At 37.9% G+C, this 15990-nt stretch overlaps 1 protein-coding gene and 1 long non-coding RNA gene across 2 annotated transcripts; both read right to left on the bottom strand.

The window, feature by feature from the left end:
- Window positions 1–471: 471 nt before the first annotated feature.
- Window positions 472–9781, bottom strand: LOC139722426 (di-N-acetylchitobiase-like). The gene is made up of 7 exons (XM_071633721.1): window positions 9650–9781; window positions 8363–8501; window positions 7142–7344; window positions 5423–5594; window positions 2497–2594; window positions 1480–1641; window positions 472–1074 (listed from the first exon to the last, which is right to left on the bottom strand). The coding sequence occupies exons 1-7, from the start codon at window positions 9779–9781 to the stop codon at window positions 859–861; spliced, it is 1122 nt and encodes a 373-aa protein (XP_071489822.1). The 3' UTR covers window positions 472–858.
- Window positions 9782–13451: 3670 nt separating this feature from the next.
- LOC139723124 (uncharacterized) lies at window positions 13452–15479 on the bottom strand. The gene is made up of 3 exons (XR_011710331.1): window positions 15262–15479; window positions 14791–14970; window positions 13452–13493 (listed from the first exon to the last, which is right to left on the bottom strand). It is a non-coding gene; the product is annotated as an uncharacterized lncRNA (long non-coding RNA).
- Window positions 15480–15990: the final 511 nt, after the last annotated feature.

Here is a 15990-nt window from a genome sequence, read left to right as displayed (position 1 = left end):
TAGGTATGTCTTTAGAATCCCTTTTTCATTTCTGAAAATCCTTGTCCACACTCTTCACTTTCAACTCTAATAACTTTTGACAGGATAGTGCTACTGCTTTGAAAGTTGGCATTAATTATGGACAGAATGTGTTAATGAGGCATGCTTAATTTCAGTTTAATTTAATAATCCCTTCATTGTTGTTACTCTTGTGGTTTACTTCCTGTTTTTTGTCCCATTCATCGCACAGCCAGCACGGTTTGGTAAAGATTAAGCGCTTGAATAGACACTGTACTTCAGAGTCTCTTTTCTCAGTTCACACTTTTCCTGAGTTTGTGCTTTCTTTCCAATATTTAGATAGGTTAGGAGAGTCCATTTGATTTGAGTTATACATCATTTTAAAGCTTAAAGTCTGTTCTTTCAGAATATGGTCTTAACTAAAAATTCATGTTTGGCGACTTTTTGTTTGTTTTGAGGTGCAGGGTCACATTTATTAAATTACCAGGCACAGGCCAGAAATTTATGAGGGAAAAGAATTCTAGTGACCAAATGAAGAGTTTGATCCCAAAATGACTTAACTCCATTCTTGTCGAGTTGAGATACTTGTGATTAAAGTAGCTAAAAAAACAAAAACAAAGAAAATATTAAGAAAATATCATATTTATGACAAATTTCCAATAACTTCAAGAATATTCCTGGTAATGTTAAAGGTGAAGTATCACTGCAAAGGTTTTATTTTGCTCTATCTGATGATGGACTTGCTTTAAAATGTCAGAAAATAGCGCTTCGCCCATTTTGCTTTCAAACTCTTCAAATGTTCTGCCTCAGTTAGACAAGGTTTAAGGATCCTGTCATGATATGAGCGAGAGAGGGCGCACTTCAAAGCCACTGCTGCTTTGGACCTACAAAGCTGGCCATTGCTGCCCACATGGCCTGGGTCAAGTTTTTGGCCACTGGATCATCTCTGTAGTCCAGGGCGTCGCCGTGCCATGGGCCGACGCCCAGAAGACCCAACTTCTTGGCGTAGTTGTAGCGTAGCTGAAGGCTTTCGGGATCGTCGTACCACACCTGCGTCATGAGACCTGTTTGGGAGTTCTGTGTTTGATAAAAAGAATGTAGGATAGCGATAAACAGACTCTACTAACATCATCAATCATTTTGATTTCAGATTTTGTGTTTATTTTCTGCTTCTAATGTAATAAACCCAGATATATCTATTTCTCCAACTTAACAATTTGTTATATCTCAAATACAGTCAACCTTGCCCAAGTCGAATCTATTTGGACTAAAGAGATAGCTTCGACTTTAATGACAGAAAATAAGACTTATGAGGGAATAAAATCAACACAGAGAAGAGGACTTGAAAAAACCTTCAACTAGGCGATTATTCGACTTATGTGAGGTCGACTTAAGTAAGATTGATTTTGCATCCATCTATTAATGTATCCATCCATCTATCCATTCAAACCTTCATTGACATCAACTAATATGGAAACCCACCTTGTAATCAAAGTAAGGAGCTTGATAGTCTTTACTCCACTTCCTTCCCGTCGAATTGTCGGCCAAGAGTTTGGTGATCATTGAGTAGTCCTTCTGCGTCCCCGCCGCATCGCTACAGTTCACTCCACGGAATGGAACTCTCTTGATTGAACAAACGTCAGTCTGGAGTCAAGTGGATTGAACATGGGAAAGTTGAATCAAGGTTTAAAGGTCCTGTTTACCCTTGGGAACAGTGATTAAAAAATTGTTCAGGATATGACATTAAATCCATAAGTGTAGGTCTGTCGTAGCACCAAGCATCCTATCATATACATTTTTGCAATAAAGCCTGAAATATAAGGCATTATCTGTATTTTTCTCAATAAATCGTAACTGTAGGTGGTTTATTCTGGAAACATTTCTATTATAACTACTGCTCACATTTTGTTATGTTTAGCAATACTTAACATCAATTTCACCAATTCAAATTTTTACAGTATCGGTAGTTGTTTCAATCCCTAACTCATGTTTTAGAACTATTTCAAAGCACTAATGCTGGGTTTTTGTTTCATCTGCAAATGGTAAATTATGCCTTTAATATCTAGGTTGGGAAACTATGAATGAAGGCAGGTAATCAAAGGAAATACACTGAGGAAATTTTGTGCAGAACTGGACAACATTCTTAAAGTTAGTGAGAACTATTATTAAATTTAATCTCATGTGAATATGCTAGACACTATTACATGACTATAACTCTGTTCATGTCTGTGCTTGCATGTGATACATATTCATATCTTCATCAGGTCAACAAACATATATAATATACTTTAGATTTACATATTCATACCAAAGTTGATGACTTTGAGTATTTCAAGAAAGTAAATGATGATGCTTAGATTTAAGAGTATCAATATGCATACACTTCCAAATTAGGATATGCATATATACTTTGAATATGCATGTGAAGTTTTGATACATTAGCAATATATGCAAAGAGTTTGAGTACATTTCATAAATTATCACAAGTGCCATACGTACATCAGAAAGGTTGAGACAGGGGTAGTTGTAGCCGTACCAAGGCACACCTAGGACCATCTTCTCAGCAGGAATTTCAAGGTTTAGATACGCCTGGATTCCTGGAATCAGGTATGAATATGCATGAGCGGAAATGAATATTAATTGATGTGGTGTGAAACAGCATGCAAATCAGCTGAGGGTACAAATTAAACAAACTTTCCTTAAATGCCAACTAGGGCAAGGGCCCCATACTTAACTCTTTATGTGCCATGGTGAAAGCCCCCTGTTTGCCACGTTATTCTGAGACCCAAAGGTATAGTCATGCTTTGAGAAAGAATTCTGTTTTTCCAATTTTCATAACTTCTACAAATTTCTATTAAGCTGAACATTATAGTGAGCAAAGTTACAGAGGAATGCCAAACTTTGCTTCTATATACAATGTACAACAATTCTATTTTCCATATTTCTTTTGCATTACCAGTTGCTACATTACTGTAAAGGCATGACTTTTGCACATAAAATAGTGACAGAAACTTATAATGTACACGCAAATCTATAGTTGGGAACACCACTTGATAGTCAATTACCAAATAGAATGCAAGCCGTATGTGAGAGGAACAAAAGCGCGAGAAACGCTTTTATTGTACCACGGGATTAGCGATTTATCGATCGGTTTTGTTGGCTTTGTTTGTTGAGCAGAATATGCGAAGTTGGCACGCCGTCGACTGAGCCGGACGTGCGAACGTGGCACATAAAGAGTTAAAGGACAAGACAAGTGTAAGAACACATTATTCAGGGCTGCACACTAACCCATTTTTTCTACTAGCCCAACCTGTCTGTCAGACCAGTAAGTACCGGTAACCAGTTTCTTCAATTTTTTACTGGTCCATTCCTGAAAAGGTTACTGGTCCGACAGTGATTTTTACTGGTCAGGGACTGTCAGACCAGTGCCACTGTGCAGCGTTGTATTATTGCCACTTTGAGAAAATCAGACAATTCGTTCAAAAGTTATGAATTTTTAAAAATTCAGTGCCGCCATCACTGGATGAGAATACTATATTAGCTTGGAAAGTCACTGGACGACAGCAAAATTGACAAAACACAAACAGAATTCAATATAATATTTTCACATTTCCGCAAAATGAAAGAGCACTTAAAGGGGATGGCTAGTAACTGATCAGTGGGAATCAGTGGGAATGCTGAGGGATGATTGTTCCAATCCTTGTGGGATTCATTTAAGAATACATTATACCGGGTGTCCCAAAAAAAGCGGAATGGTGGATTTTCAGTACCTTGCGTTCTAAAAGTGCTATATTTTTTGAAATCATTAGAAAGAGCATCTTCCGCAGAAGACCATAATACCAAAATCATTAAATTTGGTTCAGTACTTTTTATTCTACGCCAATTTCTGTAAATGCAGTCATTTTCAATTTTTTGCGACTTATCAGATAATAATTTGGGTGCGACACGCGTTCCATACTGTGAATTGTGTAAGCTCGTTGATCCATGTCAACAAAAGATAACGCTTTCATATTGGGAGCGCGCGCGCGCACACACACACACACACAGACACACACACACACTGTTTTTTCCTGGCCCGTGCCGTGCTCAATGTGAAAGCTGTATCTTTTGTTGACATGGATCACCGAGCTTACACAATATTCACCGTATGGATAGCGTGTCGCACTCAAATTATTATCTCATAAGTCGCAAAAATCCGGCAAAATTTGACAATGACTGCATTTTCAGAAATTGGCGTAGAATAAAAAGTACTGAACCAAATGTAATGATTTTGGTATCATAGTCTTCTGCGGAAGATGCTCTTTCTAATGATGTCAAAAGATATATAACTTTTAGACCACAAGATACTGAAAATCCACCGTTCCGCTTTTTTTGGGACACCCGGTATATCTACTGTTGTGTGAAAATGATTTGCTTCAGAACTGTCTCATATTCAAGTAATGTGCAGATTAATGCCCCGTCACTGACCAGGCACGCTAACCTGGAAACATTAAACTGCACATTACTTGAATATGAGACCATTCTGAAGCAAATAATTTTCACACAACAATAGATATATAATGTACTCTAAACAGATACCACAAGGATTGGAACAATCATCCTCCAGCATTCCCACTGATTCCCACTGATCAGTTACTAGCCATCCCCTTTAATCTTTCTCAGATCTAGAATAACTGATACTTCTCTCAGAAGGTAGGGAGAATATTACCCTAATATAATATTATGCCAGTGCTTGCGCACTTTTCGGAGATAAATAAATCTTGTGGGATTCTCCTTAAGCAAAGAGAGATGATGATTTGTCATTGTTTCTTTCTGAAAAAAAAAAATGGCAGAAATCCAACAGTCAATGCATCAACTAGGGCTTAACCCTTTTACATCCAGAACATTGAACAGTGTGTACTGAGCTGTGAGGTTTTCTCTGAAAATCAGCTCTCAAATCATGCAAAGGGTTACAAAAAGATTGAAAATTTGATTTTATTTACTGTTGGAATGTACATGTTTCATACCAGTCAACTCTCATAACGATACCATTCTGCTGAGTTTGATAAAATTGGTTGCAAGATTCTTGTAACATATGACAGCTCTTGATTTGCTAACTTTCATGACTGTACAAAAAGAAACAACCTACCAATAGAGATACACTAGCAGAGTTGGGTGTTTTTTTTTAATGCTTTACCACAGGGAAATTTGGATTGCCTTTCATGAAAAATAAAATAAAAGAAAAACACAACCTACTGCTTGCAGGATGACATCCTGGTATTTGACCTTAAACCTTTGACCTTTTGTGTTATGGCCCCAAAGTCAATCACAAGCATACACTAGCTCTCATCCTTTTATTGGAACTTGTTCCTGAGTAAATTATGCCATTTCATACGAGGTACTGTTTAAAAATAATGCATGAATAAATTAAGAAACAAGAAAATACCTTTTGCTGTTTTATCATACGGTGAGTTAGCCTTGGCAATGCAATCCCCTTGAATCTGGCTCTGTTCATCATATGACATCACAAAGACAAAGTCAACGATATCTGCTATCTTCTTGTACTCATAGCAGCGAAGGTCAACGCAGCCTGGAGACCATGCAACATCAAAGGTCACCTAGAGGGGGTGAGTAAAGAAGCAACAACAACCTGTTTGACATAAAAAAATATTTGATGAGTTGAGAGAAGTTGATGGAAAACCTCCTTTCCATAAAAGATTAACATCTTAAGACAGCAAGACCATAGCCCCATTTCATAACAGATGTTTAATAGGATAGCAACTCTTGCTGGAATGACAACTTCACATAGCAACAGCCAATCAGGAAGCTGGATTCTAGTCGTTACCATGACAATTACCATTCCAATAAGACTTGCTATCATATCACCTTCTTGTAAAATGGGGCCCAGGGACCACCCTATATAGTTGGCATGTACAATATATAGAAGTAGCAAAATACTATCATTATCAAGACTTCTCTGGAGTTACTAAACCAACAGTACTGAACTGTGTCGCTTTTACAATGTACTATCAAAAAAGTACCTTTTTAAAGGGGACCTCCAGATGATTTTCAGACTTTTACATTTGAAAAAATATAAATTAATTAAACTGAGTACAGAGTTTCAGAATTCATAGTACAGTAATTCGGATGAGGAATGATAATGCTTTCAAAATTTATAACAAATTGTAATGGACAAGGATGATGACATGGCAGCCTCACCGTAAGAATGCATGGGTTGGGGCTCAAGGAAGCAGAACAAAAGAATATGGCATGCATACATTCTTCACTGGTAGGTGACCTTGTAGAGCAAGCCGTATTGTAATGGAATTACACTGCTACATTTCTGAAATGTGTGAGGCTCCAATGTCATCATCCTTGTTCAGTGTAATTTGTTGAAGGCTCCTCAAAGTATTAATTGTTTCTCTGCTCAAGAACCACAATAAATTCCACATAAATACATGGAGCTCTTGATTTATGTACTACAGTACATGATCTGAAATTGTGAAAATCATCTGGAATGCCCCTTTAAAATGTTCAGCTCATTGGTTTCTCTGCTTAAGAAGCACAATAAATTCCATGAATCTACATGTATGCATGGAGCTGTCAATTTATGTACTACAAAGTGAAATTATGAAAATCGTCTGGAATGCCGCTTTAAGACAGTGCACTACACTGGGATACAAGGACAGACAGACAGACAAAGAGATAAAATGAGAGGAAAATACAGTTCTTAAAGGGATAGTACAGTATTGGTGGAGATGAGAATTGGACTTTTAAATTTTTGCGAGATACCAGGTACCAAGAAAACACTTATGATATAGCACAGAGCATACAGTTTGTACCATTTTAAGAGGAATTCAAAGTTTATTTGATGAAAATCGGGTTTGGAATAACTGAAACATCCAAAAACAAAGTAAAACAAAGCGATTGTTACAAAGTGTGGGTCCCACACTTTATTATAATCGCTCTTTTTTTGGATACCTCAGCCATTTCAAAACCAATTTTTATCAAATAGATGTTCAATTCCTCATAGAATTACATGCTCTTTCATATTCATAAGAGATTTCTCATTATCTCACCTAAAAATGTTAGAAACCTGAAATTAGGTTGCAACCAGAACTGTGCGATCCCTTTAAAGCAAACAAGGAAAGGATGAGATTGTAACCTGAGAGTGTGGTATGGAGTTCTTGAAGACTTTGGTTGTCATGTCAACCATGGAGGTCAGAAGAGGCGCCTCGTCGGCCGACAGGGGAAACTCGATATCGAGGTTGATCCCATCCAGGAAAAGGCGAGTGACATAGTTGACCTTCTCCATTGCCCACTCAGTCCGAGCTGTGTCATTCTTTAAAAGGTCGACCTTAAATTCACCTGAAAATTTGAAGAAGGAAGAGGAAGAGAAGGAAGCAAAAATATGTCACAAAGACAATACAAGGAGAAATTATGCAACAGGATATGGTCTGCTGTATGTAATGGCAAAATATGCATCAAAACTAAAAGGGATGGTACACATTTGGTTCAGATGGGCTGCAGATTTCAAACTTTGTGTGTGTGTGTGTGTGTGTGTTCATGAGATTATGAGAAATTATGAAAGAACATGTATTTCTTAGAGGGATTCACAGTTTATATTATTGGATGAAAATTGGTCTTGAAATGGCCGAGATATATCCACAAAAGTGATCCTAATAAAATGTGACAGGCCACAACTTTTATTAGGATCTTGTTTGTTTCACCTTTTTTTTTGGATATCTCAGTCATTTCAAAACTGACATAATTCACTGAATAAACTTTCAATTCCCCTTAGACTTGTACAGGTATGCTTTTTAACACTTCATGTGAGTGGTTTCTAAATATCTCACAAAACGGTAAAAACTGAATACTTACCTCAACCAAGACTATACCATCCTTTTACACGTAAGTTTATGGACCTGAGCTAATCATACATCGTGTAGATTTCAAAATTGACTTTGAATTGCTGTGACATCACTTGTAAATACATATCAAATGTAGATGGAAGATGTAAAGAACAGACATGCTAAGATAAGACAAGTTACCTGGTTGTGTAGCAGGATTTAAAAAGATGTATTCATAAATGAAATAAAGTTGTGTTCTACTTTGCAGAAAATGTTCATGAAATGAAATCTTATAAATTTGTACCTCCCTGCAAAAGTGAAAAATACAAAAAGTATGATAAAAGCAAAAAAAAAAAAATATATATATATATATTAGCAAGTTAATCTTTCTAGTGCCATGGACTTAGGACAGTGTGTACAATGCTAAGGGGTTTTCTGTGCCAATCAGTACTCAAAGCGCACAAAGGGTTAATTGTAGTTGTTGTTATTGAGGAAGGAGATGAAGAAGGAAAAGAAAACTGAAATCAACGTCTCACCCAAGGTGACGACTCGAACTCCCTGAGAATGGGCATGGCACATTAGCTTAGGGTCGTAGTAGTTGAACATCACCACAGTCGTAATGTGATCCCAGTCATAGTGTTGCCAATTTGAGGAACTGACTGAAAAAATCATAATCTAAAGAAACAAACACACAAAACAAGAGAGAAAGATTTATGAGGAAACCAGCGGGGGAAAATATATGCCTTGGTGTCATTTTTAACCCAGTTTTTTTTTTTTTTCTGCAGAACTCGTGTAAATCGTGATATTCACTTGAAATAAAACTGCATTACCACCAAATTCTGATCATTTTATGGCATATGCCAAAGTACAAGCCAGGCAATGGTGTCTTGATTTGTGTCATTCACCCTATAATTAATGATAATCATGTCAGTTACGTTATTTTCCAGGAGCTCGTCGTAATGGGGCAAGATGTGTTTTCCACGAATATCATATCAATATGTCGAGTTCTAAACAAACTAGACCTTCTAAATTTGTTCCTGAGAACATTTTTTATCACCATTTTCAGTCTAACATTAAAGGGATCGTGTAGTTTTGGTTGAGACCTACGCTTTTAATTTCACGTTTCTAACATTTTTTTTTTTTTGGCGAGATAATGAGAAACCTCTAAAGAAATATTGAAGAGCATGTACTTCTACAAGGAATTCAACATTTATTTGATGAAAATTGGTTTTGAAATGGCCAAGATATCCAAAAAAAAAAAGGGATTCTAATAAGTGTGGACCCACACTTTATTACAATCCCTTTGTTTTACTTTGTTCTTGGATGTTTCAGTCTTTCCAAACTCGATTTTCATCAAATAAACTTTGAATTCTTCTTAAAATGGTATGTTCTGTACTATATAGTTAGACCAACTATATCACAAGTGTTAACTTGGTATCTCGCAAAAAGTTAAAAGCCCAATTCTCATCTCCACCAATACTGTACCATCCCTTTAAACTTACTGATGTGATATAATGTCAGCATAATTCACATATCAACACATAATTATCAATAGCTGTAAGCCCGTAAAGGAACATTCAACAGTAACTAACGTATTTCAGATTGGCAGCAGCAACGTCTAAATCTATCTCAAGTCTGTTCAAGTGTTACTGTTACTGTTAGAGAATTCAGTAGACGTCCGTCAGGATGATGAATCTAGTTTAACTAAGTTAATGAAAGAAAGTTATCATTCCAACAATTAGACTCCTGCGTCTGTACGGTGAGGTAAATACTACTATCAATCCTACTACAATTTTTCTCCAGTGAATTGGCCTAAAATTTACCTCCTTCTGCGGGGTTGTTGTAATTGTGTCACACAGTGTTGGGTCTTCACAGGGGCAACCTTCGCGTCCCCCGTGGAGTTTCGGCAGGACGGAGTGGGAGCGATACGTCACATCATTGTCAGCATGTACCATGATGATCGGTACGAGGCAGAGAAGCAGAAAACACACCCACCTCATTTTCTCCAAGAAGCTAGAAGAAGCACTAATTATCTTAAACCCAGACGACGATACACCAACTCACTGTACCAGCAAGGCCAGGCCAGGCCAGGGCCTACAACAAATGGCAAATGTCTGACTCGTTTGCCCAAGCAAGACAACCGAAACACTTCCTTAAAAAACACACTAATGTACTGGTATGTCTCCTTTACGTAGTTTTGTATTTATGCCGTAAAGCTTCCCCTTTCGACAGCTAGCTTTCCCATTTAATAGGCATTATTCACGACCTTGCTTAGCTTGGGCTGGATACTACGTACATGGTTGGCCGCCGATCGAGATCGAGAGCGTGACGGTAAACAGGAGTCGGAGCGCACCGCATTGTATCGTGAGAGCAAGTTGAACAATCAGGTGACCAATGGACACGTGATACTAGTAATCAGGGAACGCAGCCTGCGGCGCCCTTCGCGGATGCAATGGTGAGTGAATTTTAGATGGCGCTATTCCGAACATAATGTGACAGTGCACCACAAAACAAACGAAAAGTCGCAACCCCTTGATTTTACGTGAGGACTCAAAACAGGTGAAAAGGGTCAACTATGTCAATCTTAAGTTTTTCGTATTTTCTGAAAGAGCTATCTATAACACATACGGGAAAGTGTGTTTTCAGCAGTTTTTGTACAACCCCCCCCTTTTTTTTTGGGGGGGGGGGGGGGAGTATTCGAATGATCAGGTATGTATTAGAGGCACCTTTTAATTTCTTGAAATCCTTTGTAGACTCTTAATTCACTTTCAAGTCTAATAACTTTTGAAAGGATAATGCTAAGTCTGCTTTGTAAGTTGGCATTAATCATGGACAGAATGACACGTGTTGATAGAACCTGCTCAATTTCAGCTTAATCTGATACTAGTAATCCCTTCATTGTTGTTGCTCCGGTGGTTGACATCCTGTGTTTTGTCCCTTTCATTGCACAGCTAGCACGGCTTGATGAAAGATTAAGCGCCTAGGAATCGCATATTATTGTACTTCAGAGCCTCTTTTCTAAGTTTATACTTTTCCAGAGTGTGTGCTTTCTTTCCATTAGGTAAGTTAGGGGAGCCCTTTTGAATTGAGTTATACATCATTTTAAAGCTTAGAGTCTGCTCTTTCAGAATCTACCCTTAACTAAAAATCTATGTCTGGCGACTTTTTGTTGGTTTTCAGTGTGATGCAGGGTCACTTATGATACATGAAGTAGAAAACTTGACTACCCTTGTGAAAAAGTACTGCAGTAGTACTGCAGTACAAGTATTGCAGTACTACTGCAGTACACGTACTGCAGTAGTACTGCAGTACTAGTACTGCAGAAGTACTGTAGTAAATTGGACACTTTACTGCAGTACTAGTACTGCAGTACTGCAGTACTGCAGTACCAGTACTGCAGTACTACCTCACTTCTTCCTTTGCAGTACTAGCAGTACTGCAGTACTGGTACTGCAGTAGTCATTGCATCAGTAGTACTGCAGTACTGGTACTGCAGTACCAGTAGGCCTACTGCAGTACCAGTACTACACAGCAGTAGTACTGCAGTACCAGTACTGCAGTACCAGTACTGCAGTACTACTGCAGTACTGGTATTGCAGTGGTACCTCAATGGTACTGCAGTACTACTGCAGTACCACTGTAGTACTACTGCAGTACCAGCACTGCAGTAGTACTGCAGTACCACTGCAGTACCAGTACTGCAGTAGTACTGCAGTACCAGTACTGCAGTAGTACTGCAGTACTACTGCAGTACCACTGTAGTACTACTGCAGTACCAGCACTGCAGTAGTACTGCAGTACCAGTACTGCAGTAGTACTGCAGTACCACTGCAGTACCAGTACTACAGTAGTACTGCAGTACCACTGCAGTACCAGCACTGCAGTAGTACTGCAGTACCACTGCAGTACCAGTACTGCAGTAGTACCAGTACTACAGTAGTACTGCAGTACCACTGCAGTACCAGTACTGCAGTAGTACTACAGTACCAGTAATGGTACTGCAGTACTCAGTACCGGCACTGCTGTAGTACTGCAGTACCAGTACTGCAGTAGTACTACAGTACCAATAGTGGTACTGCAGTACCGGTACTGCTGTAGTACTGTAGTACCAGTACTGCAGTAGTACTACAATGGTACTGCAGTAGTACCAGTACAGGGAAACCTGGGAAAAGAGGATATCTTATTGGTCTCATCTGAATTTGCAAATATTGAAATAGTAAACATACAGTATGCCTATGTTTACAATGAGGTACCGGTTATAACGAGGAAAAAATGGTGGTCCCACCAACCTCATTATAAAAGGGTTACCCTGTACTTCATTACTGCAAATGAATATACATGTACAATTACAACGATAAACAAGTGGCAATCTATATCCGCTTTCATAGCATACATAAACAATCAATAAAATATAATACAATGTTTGTTTTTTTCTAGAATTCAAGTACTGAGTATACATGAAACCCATGTATGTTTTTCCCTGTAGGCCTACACCCCATCTGGGGCCCATATGGGCCAAATGGGCTTTGCCAATTTAGTTCCATATTTTCCCCATATACACCACATGGGGCCCACACTGGTTTTGTCAGGGCAGGCATGTAATCTAGAAGATATTCTACAGTGTAAGTGTAGCTAGGTTGAAAGGGAAATTTGTTTTCCAAGGTGGAAACACAGATTTCTCTCATGTGAATGTTTGCAAAGTAATGAAATAACAAAAAACATACAGTAAATGTATGAAGATGAATTACAACAGACCGCTTCTGCAATTTAGTCAGATTTTATGCATGCTTTCTTCACAAAATTGAACCTTAACAACCACAAAGCTTGACTGAAGGCTTGCCCAAACCAGCAACAGCCAGGGGAATTCATGTCTGTGGAACTCGGTGCAAGGGAGCAGGTGAATGATATGCTTCATTTCTAGGCTGTTGGAAAAGAAATATCTGTAAGTTGTTATGTAATACATTACAGAAACGGTTTGTTGGCACAAGAGATGACACTTCAAGCGCTGACAGGAATAATGATCAATGTGATGTACATGTATTACGAAAACATGCAATCCTGATGTGAAGTTAAGTTGAGAGGAGTAGAGAACACAAAGAACTTAAATCTGAGTAGACTTGATGTAGCATAAAATTTAAACTATTTATTATGGAAAGTCCAGCAAATGAAGGAACATATTCACAATGCATGCAAGCAAAAAAAATTGTAATGTTCTGTCAATATCATGATACAGTACATGTATAAGGAATTATATGTATTTTCAATGATGATCATATAGATAAAAATGATGCATGAAAAAATTTCCAATACTTGGTTTGATTTTACAGTCCAAGTAGTAGTACATAGCCGACTTGATCCTGACACTTTTCCTTTTCATTCAAGACAACACAATCAACATTCTCCTCATTTATAAATAAAAAGAGAGAAGAAATGTCACTGAATGTGATAAATGTCCCACCATAGTCTACAATCACAAAGGCGACAGTCAATCTTTTTCTTAATTTCCAGCTGGAGCCTCTTGCACACTCTTTGTCCTCCTCCTCGTCTGCATGTTTCCTTTATGATCACGCGAGTTGGAAATCCAGTGGCAAGCCCAGTTTGTGGTCTCTTTCTCGCTGGTACAATGTATCTTGCATCCCTTTGCTTGTGCATACGAATGTATCATGTCTGCAGTAGAAAAGATGATAGAAAAAGAAATGCTAAATTGTCAGTACATACCTGTGTATACATACATGTATTTCAAGATTGAAAAAATGAAACATCATGGAAATTTTATTCCAAGTATCCAGATATTGAATCAACCCCCTCCCCCTCCACATTTTGGCGACTACTCCGCCTCATGAAATTTTTTGACTGCATCGTTCCCTGACTTTTACTTTGAAGTCTTGCACATCTTTTGATACTGTCATGACGCTGCATGACGTTTTATGTATGCCTGTCAGACTGAAAATGGCTCAAAACGTGATTTTGTGTATAAAGTCTATGCAAATTGAGTTTTCTCTTCTTATTCATAAAGATATTTATATCTTTATGAATAAGAAGAGAAAACACAATCTAATCATTTTCACTTTCATGGGCTGAAACTAATTAATTTTATCATGATAATGCTTGAAATGGGTTCTGACATAAATTCTGTGGGAAAAAAATGATAAATCAACAGGCCGAAAAAACAAAAAAATACATGTACCTAAGATTACCAAGAAATTAATACAATAAAATACTGAAGAAATTGATTTTGATACTATTTTTTTTTCAAATTCATTGTTAGAAATGCCACAAAGAATGTTTTCACCAAAAAATAGGATTCTAGGAGCTTTAATATCTGAAAGGGAGCAAAATGCATGATTTTATGCATATACTGTATGACGAAAATTTCCATTTCTTTTTGTATAGCTTGGTAGATTACACCACGGGTAATGAACAAGCCAAATTTCATAGCGATTGTGCAATCAAACGCTGAGATCTCGGGGGGGTGGGGGGGGGGGTAATTGAATCAACCCCTCCAGGCCACAGAACACTAAAAAGGGCCTGGCCTGGTTAGGGGTAAGAAGAATTCAAAGTTTATTTGATGGAAATCGGATATGGAATAGCTACAAAATCCAAAAAGTACAACTGAAAGATTGTAATAAAATTTGGATTCCACGCTCTAATAGGATTGCTCTGTTTTGGACATCCCAGCCATTTCAAAATTGATTTTCATTAAAAAAAAAAAAAAAAAAAAAATGAAATCCCCATGAAACTACATGGTCTTTCATACAGTTGTATTTTACAAGAGGTTTCTCACTATCCCACAAAAAAACAAAAACATGACAAAAACCTTAAGCCAAGTCTCAACCAAAACTTTATGATAGAGCTCTGTATCCTATAAAAACGAAGGAAAAAAAAAAGACTTTGAATGTGGAAATTAAAAAAAAAATGGCTAAGAAAGTAATTCTGTTCTTGAAGAGGGCTTGGCTTGACTTACTGAAAATAGTACTTGAGACGAAAGCATGGCAACCTTGTAAATCTGCAAACGAAGATGTCCCCTTCATGCTCGACCTGTTGTTGCCATGCAGGTCTTTCTGATCTCATGACCCACAATCTTCTCCAGAGAGTTGCCGCACACCGCCTGCCATTAGGATCCACTGATTCTGAGGATGCATGTCTGAAAAAGAGTTGAAAAGATCAAATCCTTAAATAAAATAAGAGAATTTACTAAACATAAACAAGCAGCTGACAAGACAAATGATTAATTCCTTACTTTTTTTATACATGTAAAAAAACATTCAAATCTCATTTCTCATTTTATGTGACATTTAATTTCATATAAACACTATGTTCACTGTTATTGAATTGATTTGGTTAAAAATTAACAACAGATTACAGAGGACAGAGGTCAAGGGAAAGAAAAATGACACATATAGGCAACACTTTCGAATACTAGTATTTTGCTCACCAATATCTTTCTACCAGCATAAGAAATCTCCAGAAGCTAGAAGGCTGTCGAGCTCCTGGAAAGCTGCCTTACTCTCGAGGGGGTAATGGCGGCATCGTAGTCTCCTCAGCTCACCAATCTCCATGTTTACTGGTAAAGCAACCTGCTGTGGTGGCGCTCTGCAATTTGAATGTACACCTGCTCATGTTGGTCTAGCCTCTCCAATACTTCAAGCCTATGGAGAGTGAACATCCTCTGATCTGAAAATGCAGATGAAGAAAAGCATTCAAAAGATTAAAGACGTACTGTCGTGCATACTGTCGTGCATATTTTGAATTGATTGTAAGCGCTTTGGGCCTTGTGGGAAAAGCGCACTATAAGTACACGTGTAATAATAATAATAATAATAATGCTTCACAATGGATGAAACAATTAACCACTGGACTGCAGCAGGCTTTTACGCACACTGAACACCTGGGTGCTGATGCATAATAATGCATGTGTATCTCAAAACATGCCTTCCAGAAGGCGAAAGATTGGCCAAGATTATATTGCTTGAAATATGAAATAGTGAGGCATCATCCTCTCCTGATCTGCGATACCTCCACAAATCCTTCACAAAGAGCAGCTTTACTTACTATCATCAAAAGATTCATCAAAACCCTTCTTCCCACTGTAGGTCGCCAATTTGAATTGAGACTCTGTAGAAACTTTCACCTTGGAGACCAATCAAAACCCTCACAAATCACA

The sequence above is a fragment of the Diadema antillarum genome, unplaced genomic scaffold, assembly GCF_040938485.1.
Source record: "Diadema antillarum isolate AM-2024a unplaced genomic scaffold, OU_Dant_1.0 scf00000014, whole genome shotgun sequence".
Lineage (NCBI taxonomy): Eukaryota > Metazoa > Echinodermata > Echinoidea > Diadematoida > Diadematidae > Diadema > Diadema antillarum.
Note: the sequence above shows the minus strand (reverse complement) of the source record. Positions and strands in the feature narration are given on the sequence as shown.

Bases quoted from the DNA above. Each gene is read 5' to 3' on its own strand.
- LOC139722426 (XM_071633721.1), bottom strand. From the start codon at position 9,781: ATGGTACATGCTGACAATGATGTGACGTATCGCTCCCACTCCGTCCTG. The intron at 8,502-9,649 runs GTAAATTTTAGG...TTGTTTCTTTAG, and splicing joins CAACAACCCCGCAGAAGGAG to ATTATGATTTTTTCAGTCAG. The intron at 1,642-2,496 runs GTACGTATGGCA...ACTTGACTCCAG, and splicing joins CCTGTCTCAACCTTTCTGAT to ACTGACGTTTGTTCAATCAA.